We start from the raw sequence: 15,705 nt of genomic DNA on the forward strand, positions 1-15,705 counted from the left end.
AGGTGTCAAGGGTTACTTGAAATCATTCACACTGATATTTGTGGTCCTTTTCCAGTCAAAACAATATGTGGAAACAAGTATTTTGTTAACTTTATAGATGATTTCTCTATACTAGGATACACTTTTCTTATTACTGAAAAGTCTGATGCCCTTAAGTGCTTTATTATTTACAAAACAGAGGTTGAAAAACAGTTAGGTAAAGTCATTAAAATTGTTAGATCGGATAGGGGAGGAGAATACTTTGGCAGGTACACTGAATCAGGACAACAAAAGGGACAATTTGCACTCTATTTGGAGCAAAATGGCATTGTAGCTCAATATACAACACCGGGCATACCTCAACAAAATGGAGTCTCAGAAAGAAGGAATAAGACTCTAATTGGCATGGTAAGAAGTATGATAACGAGATCAAAGCTGCCAGGATTCTTGTGGGGAGAAGCCTTGAAAACTGCCAACTACATTCTCAACCGAGTTCCAAGTAAATCAGTCTCTTCAACACCTTTTCAAATATGGCATGGTAGAGGTCTTAATTTTGGCTATTTTCATGTTTGAGGCTGCAAGGCTGAAGCTCGATTCTACAACCCAAATGAGAGAAATTTGGATCCCAGAACACAATCTTGCTATTTTATAGGTTACCCTGAAAAATCAAAGGGGTTTTGATTCTACATACCTCAGGGTCATACTAGAATCTAGGAGACACACAATGCAGTTTTTCTTGAAGATCAAGATGTTTTCGATTTGACAAAAGAAAACTTTAATTTTGAAGAGGTGGATCAGTCACATGATATCTCTGAAGCTACCAACTACAACCAGGTCCCATTGTTCCGTCGATCATCATGTACTGAAAGAGAAGAAACAATTGCAGATTTGGAGTCTCCTATAGATCAACCTATAGAAATTGATCACCAAATACCTGCACCTACATATGTTTCAGATTCAGGACAACCAGTTTTAGTTGAGAACCAACTTTTGTTTGCACCACGAAAGTCAACCAGAGTTAGGAAATCGACAACTATGAGTGATTATGTCTATTTGCAAGAAGCATATTTTGACATTGGTGACATTGATGACCCTCTTTCATACTCTCAGGCCGTGGAAAGTTCACAGTCAATTCTATGGCAGAATGCAATGAAGAAAGAGCTAGATTCGATGTACAAAAACAATGCTTGGACACTTGTGGAGTCTAGCCCTCAAATTGAGCCCATAGGTTGTAAATGGGTATACAAAACCAAAAGAGATGCTCTTGGTTGAATTGAGAGATACAAAGCTAGATTAGTAGCAAGGGGCTTCACTCAACGAGAAGGTATTGATTACAACGATACTTTTTCCCCAGTGTCTTCTAAAGACTCCATGCGAGTTGTCATGGCTTTGGTTGCATATTTTGATTTAGAGCTACATCAAATGGATGTTAAAACAGCTTTTCTGAATGGAGACTTAGAAGAGTGCATTTATATGAAACAACCTACTGGATTTGTTGAAAGGGGGAAGGAAAACATGGTTTGCAAGCTCAATAAGTTGATATATGGGTTAAAACAGGCCTCTAGACAGTGGTATTTAAAGTTTGATCAGATTGTCTCTTCTCAAGGTTTTGAAGAAAACAAATTGGATGATTGCATTTACATAAAATTTTCTGGCTCACAGTTTATCATTTTGGTGCTTTATGTTGATGATATCCCTTTAGCAAGCTCTTGTCCTCAGTTGTTACCAAGAATTAAAAGCATGCTCAGTGAAAGTTTTGATATGAAGGATCTGGGAGAGGCACATTATGTGTTAGGGATCGAAATCATACGTGATAGACAGAAAATGTTGCTTGGTTTGTCACAGAAGGGATACATTGATAGAGTGTTGCACCACTTTAATATGGAGAGTTGTAATTGTGGACAAGTTCCAGTTAACAAAGGGGATAAGTTCTCAAAGAATCAATGCCCGAAGACTGAATTAGAAATTCAAAAAATGCAATCTAAGCCCTATGCCTCTCTAGTGGGAAGCCTTATGTATGCAACAATATGCACACAACCAAATATTGCTTTTATAGTGGGAATGTTGGGAAGGTTTCAAGAAAATCCAGGAGAAACGCATTGGATATCTGCCAAGAAGGTTCTGAGATACTTGCAAAGAACTAAAAACTTTATGTTGGTTTATGGAAAGAGTGAATCTTTGGAACTTGAGGGGTACACTGACTCCGATTTGGCAGGTGATGTGGATGATAGAAAGTCGATAGGTGGTTATATTTTCATGTTGAATGGTGGAGCAGTTTCCTGGAAAAGTGCTAAACAAACTATCATTGCTACATCTACTATGGAAGCCGAATTTGTAGCTTGTTTTGAAGGAATGAAACAAGCTATTTGGTTGAAGAATTTTCTGTTAGAATTGAAAGTTGTAAATTCAGTTCAAAAACCTGTGAGAATGTTTTGTGACAACAATTTAGCCGTGTTCTTTGCCAAAATAGCAGAAGAACTTCTGCTTCGAGGTTAATGGATGTAAAATTTCTTAAAGTGAGAGAACAAGTAAAGAAAGGAATGATTGAAGTTCAACACATTAGTACTATTTTGATGACTGTGGATTCTTTGACTAAAGCGCTACCTATTGGAGAATTTCAGAAACATGTATCTCGGATGGGAGTGTTGAAGAGTCTAGATCAGTGGGAGTAATTGGTATGTTTCAAAGAACTTGCAGGTTGCAGTTATGTGAGTAGCTTAATCTGGAACTGTGCTTGCTATCTTGGTCAGAGTTGATTTATTTAGTTTTATCTAAAGTTTGTTAGTCTCAACTTTTATGTTTTAAACAATGGTCTTTTCCCAAAACTCATTACTTTAGTTTTGAGGTTTTGTAGTTTTGGATGATGGACTTGTTTTAGAAGGATGATTTGTTAGATGCTTTGAAAGCAGTTTGTTTGTTTTAAGCTTGTGGTTAATAAATCATCAGTATTGTGTTGCTTTTCTTTTGAAAAGTGAGAGCATATTATGTGATTAATTGGTAATATCAGTTTAGTTATGAGTCATGTTTGTAGTTTGGATATGCGTGAGCTTAGAATCAATACTGCATTTTGGTTGTGGTCTATGGTTCTCAGTTTCCATATTTTGAAGTACAATGGAGTGATAGTCATAACGTTAGATTCTCAGAAAAGGCTCTGTGATCACTTCTTATAAATTGGAGAAGTTCATGTCTGGAATTGATCTCATGTTCAAGTGGAAGAATGTAAGAATATGAACATGGGATTGGATATTTTGACAGTGAATGATTAAGTCCGATTGGAATAGGAAAGCCTTATGAGAAGCTGTGTGCAAAATCCTTGTTTGTAAAGGATTTTGTTATAGTATGAAAACTGATAAGGGTTGGAGAACATAAGTTGTTTTCTATAAGGATTTTAATAGGGAATCCTTGTCAAGTTATGAGAAGGATATATATGTGCTTGTATATATATGTTGTAACCTCTGCTCTCACAGATGCGCACTCGATTAAGTACTAAGTCCTATTCTTAGTTGGAGTTTTAAGCAATCTGACAGAGAGGAGAAAGATTGCAATGCACAGAGATTGAATGACAGCAGCCATGGCATCTTCCAATGGCAGTTCATCAGGTTAGTAGTATTGCAAAGTTCTTTACATATATGTGTAAGTGTTTTTCATGCTTTCTTGTTTGTGATTTATGCGACTTAATCTTGTTCTTGGTAATCTAAGTTAACAATGGCTTCTCCAGTTCTTTATATGCCATCAAATTTCACCTCTACCTGGGTCCATAATGACTCTGTGCCACATCTCACATCATCGTTGTACAATGCCACGAGACTAGTTATGAGTTCTTTGGGCCAAATTCAGTATCTGTTGTGGGATTCTTAGAAGGTTTGGTCTTTGATTTGGTCAGATCCTAGAGATGGTTGCAGCGTGTATAATACATGCGGTAATTTTGGTAGTTGCAATAGTGAAAATGGTTTGGTTTGCAAGTGCTCACCTGGTTTTAAGCCTAGTTCGCTGGATAATTGGAACAATGGAGATTATTCAGCTCGATGTGTTAGGAAGTCAACAATTTGCGGCAATAATGCTGTGAGCGACACGTTCTTGAGTTTAAAGATGATGAAGGTGGGAAACCCCGATTAGCAATTTAGTGCCAAAAGTGAGATGGAATGCAAAATAGAGTGCTTTAACAACTTCCAGTGCCACGCTTATTTATACAAGGAGGTTGAAAAAGTAGGGGTGGTAGTAATAGTTCTTCATGCTGGATTTGGTAAGAGGATGTTAGCAATCTTTAAGAGGAGCATGACAGTGGCCGGAACCTTCAGGTTCATGGAGCAGGGGATTTTGTCAGAAAATGAAGAAGCAGCGTAAAATGGCTATCGAAGAAGTCAGAGCAAGGGCACGAGGAGTTCATGAATGAGTTAAAGCTTATAGCCGAGCTCCAACACACCAATCTTGTTAGGCTCCTGGGTTGTTGTATTGAAGACGAGGAAATGGTCTTGATTTACGAGTACATGCCTAATCGAAGTTTAGGCAAACTTTTGTTCGGTATATAGCTCACCATTATTGTTGATTTTTAGGACATCACATTTGATTTCCTTTGTTCACTCTACCTCATGTTTTGTCCAATCAGATCCAGCTGTGAAAACAAAACTGGATTGGGGCAAACGCTTTCGAATTATAGAAGGTGTTGCTCAAGGAATACTTTATATCCACAAGTTCTCTGGATTAAGGATCATTCACAGGGACCGAAAAGCAAGTAATATACTGTTGGATGGAGCAATGAATCCCAAGATTTCAGATTTTGGAATGGCGAGGATTTTCGTGATGAACCAAACCGAAGCAGATACCAATAGGGTTGTTGGCACATAGTAAATAAAGAAGCACATGGTATATCACCATTTCATGTGAAACCTTATGCAATTGTCTCTGTTACTCACTTTCTCAGCCACCATTCATGCATTGGCTACATGTCACCCGAGTATGCACTCTACGGTCAATTCTCCGAAAAATTGGATGTATTTAGCTTCAGAGTGTTGTTGTTGGAGATTGTAAGCGGAAAGAAGAATGCTGTTTTTTATCGTTGCTAGATGGGTAAGTGCTAAAGTTTTCTTACTCTTGCTTCAAGTGCAAGTAACTGAATGGTCATGTAAAATTAATGGATTTATATTTTGAAACTTCATTCGGCATGGGAGTTATGGAAAGAAGGCTGTAGAATGTAGGTGTTTGATGAATCGGTAGGGGAAACATGCCGACTTGATGAAGCTTTGAGGAGTATCCAAGTGGGGCTTTTGTGTGTACAAGAAGATCCATCTGATCGACCAACAATGTCGTCAGTAATCTTGATGCTGCTGGGTGTTGAAGCTACGTTACCTCCGACCTCGAAGAATCTGCCTTTTCAACTCATAGGAATTCCGGTGATGTTAACCATTCCTCCAATGCAAACACCACCATTACTTTAACAGAACCCTTATACCAGTTCAATGTGAGAAGAGGTCCAAGTTCGCATCTCCCTTCCCGTTGCTAAAAAAAAAAAAACATGAACATTAATCTAACTCATTATTGTCGTTAAATGTGTTTAATATTTAAAATTTGTATAATAAGGAGATTAAATCTAACTCATCTATTGAAAATTAGTAGGGCGGCGAGCAAAAATACACTTCAATGGAATGTATGTATTATCAAACAACAGATGAAACGAGCTCCTTATTTTTATTAGATCATCCTTAAAAGAATTACAAAAATTTGCAATCATTTAATTATATCTATGACACAACCTGCAAGTGGCCATTTACAACAGTGATGAAAACGAATTGAGTCATTGCATGACGACGTGAGTTCGAATCTCGTTGATGGCTAATCTAACAAAATATATCGTTTAACAAAAACAAAAAAATCTATGACACAACCCATAAACTACACAATATTTCGTTGTAATAATCAACTGATTATTCGATTAATTCTCATTTTGCTAATTTTTTTGCCAAATTGCACTATTAAGTTCTATCATTATTTGTAAACAAATCCCAAGCAAAACGACAGCAATCCGACCTTAGCTCAGTTGGCAGAGCGGAGGACTGTAGTGGGCAATAATCTCTCAGCCATCCTTAGGTCGCTGGTTCGAATCCGGCAGGTCGGATTTAATTTTTGGTAACTTTTTTTTCTTTTTTTAATTTAATAAAAATATTTCTTATACCGTCGAACTTACGTAAAAAACGGGTGAAAACAAATCCAATTTCCCTTTTTTTTTTGGGTCAAAATTTCCAATTTTCCTGATCATTTTATATTCTTAGCAGCATTTTTCAACAAAATTCAGTGGTAACAAGGTTGCCCACGAACTGTTTGATATTATGACAGCAATCTCTACTCAAATTCTAAAAAATCCAAAATTTGCATGGAGTTGTTTGAGATACACTGAGTGCAATTCTCTAATTTAATGGAGATTTAGTTTCAGTGGCATTACTGTCCAATAAATGTTTGTCACGTGTTTAAAAAAGGCACTATTCACCAATAGACGATTGATACGTGATAAATCAGTGGTGTGAGACAATCTCTCGACTTAGTGGGTAGGCAAAAAGTATATTTAATGCTTTTTTTGCACCACACGTGATAAATCAGTGGCATGAGACAATCTCTCAACTTAGTGGGTAGGTAAAAGGTATATTTGATGCTTTTTTTGCCCCACACGTGATAAATCAATGGCGTGAGACAATCTCTCGACTTAGTGGGTAGGTAATAGGTATATTTGAAGTTTTTTTGCGCCACAGTGGAAGGTGATCATACTCACTTTGAACCTATTAAGTGGCTGGGTGGGCCAATAGGGGACCATGAAAAAGTACATGTGGACTCACATTGTCTATTAAATTGCTGTCACTACCGACATTTGGACTTAAATATTTATTGAAATTAAGGTTGTTCATGATGCGCATTTGCAATAGGGTGCGCACTTTCACTAGTTGTTGGGACAAATTATTGTTGAACACTTCTTCCTCTGTCTCTCTGTATCTGAATGGGGTGGCTTCTTCTTTGTGCTTTTATGTTTCTCCTATCTGTTTGTACAAGCCTTGACAATTTAGTACCGGGAGAATCTATCAGCACGGACCAGACCTTGATTTCTTCCAGTGGAACATTTGCATTAGGCTTCTTCAGTCCCGGAAATTCGAAGAAATTCTTCCTTGGTATATGGTACAACACAATCCCAAAGACCCCGAAAGTATGGGTTGCCAACAGAGAAATCCCACTTGATTCTCCAGGTGTATTAACGCTTAGCGGTGATGGAAATCTTGTGGTGTTAGATGGGATGACTAAAAACCTAGTTATCTGGTCGTCTAATGCATCGGTACCAGCTTCTGCAATGAATGCCACAACTGCTGTACTGATGGATAGTGGAAACCTTCAACTAAAACTTGAAGAAGACATTTTGTGGCAGAGCTTCGATCATCCCTCTGACACATTGTTGCCTAGCGTGAAGCTTAGCCTGAACAAGATAACAGGTCAACAAGCGCGTCTGACATCATGGGCAGCACTTGATGATCCACAACACGGAATGTTCAGCTTAGGCATTGATCCCAAAGTTCAGAGGCAACTAATTACCTGGAAGGCAAATGCTACATATTGGAGAAGTGCTGTATACTTCGACAAGGAGTCAAAAACATTCTTTAGAAATCAAAGCGGAGGCTTCTTTTACGTTGCTTACAGTTTTGATGCTAATGAGAGTTATTTTACTTTTGGTGTGTCGGATAGTTCAGTAAAACTGAGGGCTGTTTTGAGTCCAACTGGGCAGTTCAACCTACTGTTGTGGACAGAGAGAAGTAAGACATGGTTTGAAGCATGGGGAGAGCCTATCAATAAATGTGACTATTATGCTAGATGTGGTCCATATGGTGCCTGTGATAAAAATGGTGATCCCCTTTCCTCACAATGCAAGTGTTTGAAAGGTTTTAGGACCGAATTTCAGAAACAATGGGCTACAGGGGACTGGCCTGGTGGTTGTGTTCGGGAAAAGGCATTGACATGTGATAAAGGGGAAGGGTTTTCGAAGTTTGAGAAGATGAAACTGCCAGATCATGCTATTATTTTAGGAAATATGAGAACGAGTGAGTGTGAATTTGAATGCCTTCGGAACTGCTCTTGCACAGCTTATGCCTATTCAAATGCGACAGAAGAAGGTACTATAAAATGCTTGACATGGTTTGGTGACTTGACGGATCTTGTAGAGAATCATGGGCTTGGGCAAACCATGTATATTCGTGTTCACCGCTCTGATCAAGGTATGTTTGTTTGGCTTCTTTCGCTGTTTTCTGTGTCAATTAATATTCTTAGCATACAGCAAAAGTTAGTCAGAAAACGATTATTAGTTGGTACCTTTTCTGTTCACTGCAGGTGGTAAGGGTCATGTTCATAAGCTGTCCCTTGTAATAACACTAGTCTCAGCAACAGCAGGATTGCTTACAATATTATTTGGCTATTTATTGTGGAAGAAAACTTTGAGAAATGAAGGCAGAGGTACTGCACGTTTGCACGCACTGCCACCATCTCTCTCTCTCTCTCTCTCTCACACACACACACATACACCCACACACAGAAGCATGCACCGATTAACACACAAACAAATGGTGCTCTTATAATAAAACTCAAACAGGGAGCACAGGAGGAAGTAAAAGTGAGGCTATAAGCAATGTTAGCGTTGGAGGAGGAAAGAATGAAACCGAACTACCACTCTTCAGTTTAAGGAGTATAGTAGCGTCTACAAACAACTTCTCTGAAGCTAATAAACTTGGAGAGGGAGGGTTTGGCCCTGTTTATAAGGTTACCCTTCCACTGTGCGCTCTAAATTCTAGTACATTAATAGTTCTTCATCATATCTTTTGTATATTTCTTAACAATGTCCCAAATTTTCCTAGTTAAGGAGTCTAGCAGCTCTCTTATTCTGGAATTTTTCATCCTCTACAGGGGATTTTGACTGAAAATGAAGAAGTAGCGATAAAAAGGCTGTCAAGGAAGTCAGGGCAAGGACATCAGGAGTTCATGAATGAGTTAAAGCTTATAGCGAAGCTCCAACATACCAATCTCGTTAGGCTCTTGGGTTGCTGCATTGAAGAGGAGGAAATGATATTGATCTACGAGTTCATGCCCAATAGAAGTTTGGACAAATTCTTGTTTGGTATATGCTCATCACTACTACCATTAATTCTTTCATATTGTTGACTTCCATGGGATCACATTTTTATTACCTTTTTACAACATTAAAATCATTCTTCTTCATGGTTTGTGCAATCAGATTCATCCGAAAATAGAAAACTGGATTGGGGTACACGCTTTCGAATTATAGAAGGTGTTGCTCAAGGAGTACTTTATATCCACAAGTACTCCAGGTTGAAAATCATTCACAGGGACCTAAAAGCAAGCAATGTTCTGTTGGATGGAACAATGAACCCCAAAATTTCAGACTTCGGGATGGCAAAAATTTTCGGGATGGATCAAACTGAGGCAAATACAAACAGGGTTGTTGGAACATAGTAAGTGCTTTCCTTCATATGTAAACCTTATGCAATTACTTGCTTGTTGCTGACTTCTCTACCTTGGATTCATGCAGCGGCTACATGTCACCTGAGTATGCACTTTACGGCCATTTTTCAGAGAAACTGGATGTGTTTAGCTTTGGAGTGTTGCTCTTAGAGATTGTAAGTGGAAAGAGGAATTCTGCTTTTCATCGTCTTGAACAGCTGCTTAGTCTTGCTGGATGGGTAAGTAATGTTTTTCAGATTTGATTCAATCTCAAGAAAGTGAATGGACTCATGCATGATTGATGGGTTTGTTTATATGTTAAAATTAGGCATGGGAGTTATGGAAAGAAGGTAGAGGAATGGAGGTGATTGATGAGTCAGTAAGGGAAACATGCCGTCTGGATGAAGCTCTGAAGTGTATCCATGTAGGGATTTTGTGTGTCCAAGAAGCTCCAGCTGATCGACCAACAATGTCTTCTGTAGTTTTTATGCTGAACAATGAAGCTACATCACTTCCACCCATCAAAGAACCTGCTTTTTCAATGCCGAGGAAGTCCAGTCATGTTGGCTCTTCTTCTTTTTCTCAAAATTCGACAACTTTTTCCAATAATGCAGTCACCATTAGTATGCCAGAAGCTCGATAATGGTTCATTAGTGTTTCCTTTCTCTAAACTAAAAACCGTGTAAGAATTTCTCAATTTCAATATAATGTTGGATTGTGCTCTTTTCTATGGGTAATGTGGGAGCCGAAGGCCTACAGAGGAATAGTTTTCTGATATTTTTCATTAATCAGTCCTTACTTTTGGTTCTTCTTGTCTCATAAATATGCCAACAAGGTCGTTGGAAAATAGTAAGTATATATTGCACATGTTTTCGTTCAAGTACTAAACCTTATGTGATCACCACTACTGCTTAATTTAATTTCTATGAGAAATCGGATATTAATCTTTGGAGAGTTGTTAGAAAATGTTAGTGGAAAGAGGCAGTGTCGTAGAGTGTTGAAGATTCAGTAACGCTTGATGATCGGGTAAGTTTTTAGAAATTATAGTTAAACTCATATATATATATATATATAAACCCTAGCTAGTACTAGTCTCACACATATGCCTACTCTATTCATGTCCCGTTATGACTTGGTTCGCAACTTTGCATTAGTCATTAGTCTTGATTTTTCCTAGAAACAGAAAATGCACGCCGAGTCTTTTCTTTTACTGTTCTGGAATGGGAATGAATATGTAAGCCATAGTGTTAGAGTTTGGTGATTTTAGATTGAATTTTGGGATGGATTTCTGTCTCGGTGTTCAGTTTTTCTGAGAAAGAAGAAGAAGAAGGGGAATATTGCAGAGGAATGTCTAACATAACTCCGTCATCACATTGATTCATCCACGCACACATGAGAGTGTGGTATTTGTTGTCATTAGAGAGAAAGGAGGGAGCTTCTCTCCCTTACATCATTTCAAACTAAATCTAGCCACTGATAGGTGATTGTGTATTGTGACATTTGGGCGGGAATTGTAGCGATGAGTTGGCAATTGCTGACTAGGACAAACAAGAATTAGTTACAAATTGTTAGCTGTTAAGGTGGTTAGAAAGAGTGACTTAGGGGAGAAGCCTCATGGCTACTATAAAAAGGGAAAACTGTAAGAAGGAAGTTGTTATAATTGTTGATATTGAATAAGAAAATACATCTTCCACCATACATTTGAGTAGAGCAGAGTGCAGGACCGTATCATTGGTATCAGCCAGTGTCCTCGATCTTGCTCGATCTTTCTCGTGTATGCCTCATGCTGCTTCCAAACGACCAATGGAGTCGCGCGTCTACAAGCTGGAAACTTTGTTTGAAGAATTCAAGCAGGAAGTCCATGAATTGCGATCGGAATCTTGAGCTGCGAATGAGTTACTCCTGCAACAAATCCAATCCTTGTCAGTGAAAGGTAGTGGATCGAATGGCGAATCCTCTGACACAACACGTTCCGATCCCAATTTTCCACTGGGTATGAACCCTAATTTTCCACCCACTTTCGATCGCCCCGATCCGCATTCGCAACCTTCAAATCAATGTTCCTCATTTATCAAAATAGATTTTCCCCATTTTGGTGATGGTGATGAACCCCTGTCGTGTATCTATAAGCCCGAACACTATTTCGATTTTTTCCACATCGACAATTCTAAGAAAGTCAAGATGGTTTCTTTCCATTTGGAAGGCGAACCCCTTCAGTGGTTCCAATAGGCGAATTGTGTAGTCAATTACCCTACCTGGGAGGAATTCACATCAGCTTTGTGTCAAGAGTTCGGATCATCAGAATTCGAAGATTCAGCAGAAAGTCTGGTCAAATGGAGACAATCAAGGACATTACGGGACTACATTCTGGAATTCAGGCGTTTGGAAAATCGAACATCTGATATCTCTCCTTGCTAAAATCTTGTTTCATTGGCGGCCTTAAAGCTGAATTATGCCATGATGTCAAGATCTTGAAGCCAATAAACGTTCTTGAAGCCAGGCTTATGCACAGCAGATTTATGCCAAGCTTTTGGATTTAAAGGTTAAGCCTTTCTCTTATTCTTTTGGTACTTCTGCAATTTGACCTCCTTTACAAAATGTGGGTAATGTGCATATAAGGGATAACAAATTGAAACATGAGAATGCTAGGAAATTAACTCCTAAAGAAGTTGAATACTGTAGGAAAAATGGGTTATGTTTTCACTGTAAGGAGAAGTATTCTAAAGGGCATACTTGTGAGAAGAAACAATTATTGCTCATTGATGTGCAACCTTTGTGTGATACCGATACTTTTGAGGATGAGAACTTAGAGCCTAAAATCACTTCTTGTGCCATTTTTGGCACTCATGCACCTAAATCCATCAAGACTATGGAAGTGTTAGGCTCTATTAAAAGTTGCCTAGTGGTAATTCTCATCGATTCCGGGAGTTCACACAACTTTATTGATTCTTCTTTGGTGAAAAAGATTAAGGGGCATTTGGACACATCTCACTCTTTTAGTGTTAAGATTGCTGATGGTGGGAAAGTAAACACTATTAGGTGCAGTTTCTTTGAAAATTTAGGATTACCATTGTGGCACTGATTTGTATGCTATGGTGATTGGGGGTTGTGATATTGTTTTGGGAATTCAGTGGTTACGAACACTTGGACCCGTATTGTGGGACTTTGATAAAATGTATATGAAGTTCAAGCAAGGTAATTCTACCTATTGTCTCTCTAGTCCTTAAACTCCTAGTGAGGACATTCAAGATGTCTCTATCTTCTAAATAGAGAAACTTTTGCAGCAAGAATCTTTTATAGGAATTTGAAGAGGTTTTTAGTACTCCAATCACTTTACGCCCTCATTGGTCCCATGATCAATGAATTCCATTGTTAGAAGGTAGTAAGCCATCGAGTATGAGGCCATACAGGTATAGACCTTTACAGAAGATAGAGGTTGAGAAATATGTGCATGAACTATTGGATGCTGGATATATCAGAGTTAGTAACAACTTGTATTCTTCCCCAGTCATTTTAGTCAAGAAAAAGAAGGGTAGGTGGCGAATGTGTATGGATTATAGAGGACTTAACTTGATTACAATAAAAGATAAGTTCCCTATTCCATTAATTGAGGAGTTACTTGATGAATTATTTGGGGCTCAGTTCTTTTCCAAACTTGATCTGCGATTTGGATATCACCAAATTAGAATGCATCCAAATGACATTGAGAAGATAGCTTTCCGAACACACGATGGACATTACGAGTTCTTGGTGATGCTTTTTGGCTTAACCAATGCCCCAACAACATTTTAGTGTCTCATGAATGAGATTTTTCGATCACATCTTCGTTAGTTTATTTTAGTCTTCTTCGACGATATTTTGGTGTATATCAGCTCTTAGGAATCTCACTTGGCTCATCTTTGAGTGGTGTTTCAGTTGCTAAAAGATCATACCTTGTTTGTGAAGAAATCCAAATGTACTTTTGGTCAATCTACAATCGAGTATCTTGGTCACATTATTTCAAAAAATGGAGTAGCAGCTGATCCTTATAAGTTAGAAGTTATTGCAAACTGGCCCGTACTTACATCAGTGAAGGCACTTCGAGGATTTCTTGGATTAAATAGATACTATATGTGTAACATTCGATATCGCCCAGGGGAGTGGATCCTGTAAGCCTTATATGTATATTCCTATCTCTACCTAACATGAGGCCTTTTGGGTGCTTACTGGCTTCGGGTTCTGTAGGAATTTCGAAGTTAAGCGAGAAAGGGGCCAGAACATTCCCAAGATGGGTGACCTATTGGGAAGTTCTGCTTGCGTGAGTTCCTAGAAACAAAACCGTGAGGGCGTGGTTGGAGCCCAAAACGAACAATATTGTGCTACGGTGGAGTTGAGCTTGAGATGTGATGGAGCCCTGGCTGGGATGTTACAATTTGGTATCAGAGCCAATTCCTGGCCAGAAGTGTGCCGACGAGGACGTCGGGCCTCTAAGGGAGGTGTATTGTAACATTCCACATTGCCCAGGGGAGTGGATCCTGTAAGCCTTATATGTATATTCTCATCTTTACCTAACACGAGTCATTTTGGCAGTTCACTGGTTTCGGGTTCCGTAGGAACTTCGAAGTTAAGCGAGAAAGGGGCTAGAGCATTACCAGGATGTGTGACCCATTGGGAAGTTCTACTCGCGTGAGTTCCCAGAACAAAACCTTAAGGGCGTGGTCGATGCCCAAATCAGACAATATCGTGTTACGGTGGAGTCGAGCTCGAGATGTGGTGGGGGCATGGGCCGGGATGTGACAATTTGGTATCAGAGCCAATTCCTGGTCGGAAGTGTGCCAATGAGGACGTCGGGCCCCTAAGGGGGGGTGGATTGTAACATCCCACATCGACTAGGGGAGTGAATCTTGTAAGCCTTATATGTATATTCTCTTCTCTACTTAACACAAGGTTTTTTGGGAGTTCACTGGCTTCGGGTTCCATATGAACTCCAAAGTTAAGCCAGAAAGGGGCCAGAGCATTCCCAGGATGGGTGACCCATTGGGAAGTTCTGCTCGCGTGAGTTCCCAGAAACAAAACCGTAAGGGCGTGGTCAGGGCCCAAAGCGGACAATATCGTGCTAGGATGGAGTCGAGCCCGGGATGTGGTAGAGGCCTAGGCCAGGATGTGACAATAGGATGTTTATTCCGGGTTTGGGAAGATTATTAGCCCCCTAACAGTTTTAACAAAGAAGGACAACTTTCATTGGACACCAACAGCTACCATTGCATTCAATGAATTAAAAATAGCCATGCTTTCTCCACAAATATTGGCACTTCCAGATTTTACTCAATATGTACTACAACAGAATGGACTACCTATAGCTTTTACTAGTAAGGCCTTTAGTCCACGAAATCAGTCCCTATATGCACATGAGAGAGATGATGGCAATTATTCATGCAGTGAAGAAGTGGCAGTCTTATTTGGTAAGGAGACACTTTGTGATTAAAACGAACCATCATAGCCTTAAATATTTTTTGCAAAATCGAGCTCACACTCCAGTTCAACAGAAATGAGTGTCCAAGTTATTGGGTTTCGATTATGAAATCCAATACAAATAGGGTTGTGATAATCAAGTGGTTGATGCCCTTTCTCGCTTACCTATTGACAATACCACCTAAACCTGGGCAATGGAACATAATGCTATTTCCTATCCTTATCTCAGTTGGATGGATAACTTATGGAGGGATTTGGAGCAGGATACTTGGATTCAAACCAAAGTTCAGGAAGTATTGCAGTGTACTGATTCAACTTTAATTAGTACCTTGAAGTACAAGTTCGACAAAAGATTCTTGAGATATAAAGGCAGAATAGTTTTGAGTCCCACTTGTGCATGGAGGCATAAGGTCTTTGAAGAACATCATTGTATTGCTATTACTGGCCATGCTGGATTCCTTAAAACCTATAAAAGACTAACTCGGTCTTTTTATTGGGTTGACATGAAACAGGATATCAAGGAGTTTGTATCCAATTGTACAACTTGTCAACAACAAAAATATGAGACATTGGCTCTTGCCGATTCCTTCTCGAGTGTGGAAAGACATTTCAATGGACTTTATAGTGGGGTAACCACCTTGCAAAGGTAAATCTGTAATTTGGGTAGTTGTAGATAGGTTGTCCAAGTATACTCACTTTCTTGCCCTTTCCCATCCTTACATGGCTGTTTTGGTGGCAAATCTTTATGAGCACATCTTTAATCTCCATGGCATGCCTACTTCAATAATGCCAGAT

At 39.1% G+C, this 15,705-nt stretch overlaps 1 protein-coding gene, 1 non-coding gene and 1 pseudogene across 2 annotated transcripts; all 3 read left to right on the top strand.

Moving 5' to 3' along the window:
* The first annotated feature begins 3,550 nt into the window (after positions 1-3,550).
* LOC126582649 (G-type lectin S-receptor-like serine/threonine-protein kinase At4g03230) lies at positions 3,551-5,414 on the top strand (annotated as a pseudogene).
* Positions 5,415-5,998: 584 nt separating this feature from the next.
* TRNAY-GUA (transfer RNA tyrosine (anticodon GUA)) lies at positions 5,999-6,091 on the top strand. The gene is made up of 2 exons: positions 5,999-6,035; positions 6,056-6,091. It is a non-coding gene; the product is annotated as a tRNA-Tyr (tRNA).
* Positions 6,092-6,885: 794 nt separating this feature from the next.
* LOC126634589 (G-type lectin S-receptor-like serine/threonine-protein kinase At4g27290) lies at positions 6,886-10,182 on the top strand. Its single transcript, XM_050305119.1, has 7 exons — positions 6,886-8,222; positions 8,335-8,457; positions 8,594-8,760; positions 8,905-9,115; positions 9,233-9,470; positions 9,548-9,698; positions 9,788-10,182. The coding sequence occupies exons 1-7, from the start codon at positions 6,962-6,964 to the stop codon at positions 10,100-10,102; spliced, it is 2,466 nt and encodes an 821-aa protein (XP_050161076.1). The 5' UTR covers positions 6,886-6,961; the 3' UTR covers positions 10,103-10,182.
* Positions 10,183-15,705: the final 5,523 nt, after the last annotated feature.

The sequence above is a fragment of the Malus sylvestris genome, chromosome 9 (assembly GCF_916048215.2).
Source record: "Malus sylvestris chromosome 9, drMalSylv7.2, whole genome shotgun sequence".
Classification (NCBI taxonomy): Eukaryota; Viridiplantae; Streptophyta; class Magnoliopsida; order Rosales; family Rosaceae; genus Malus; species Malus sylvestris.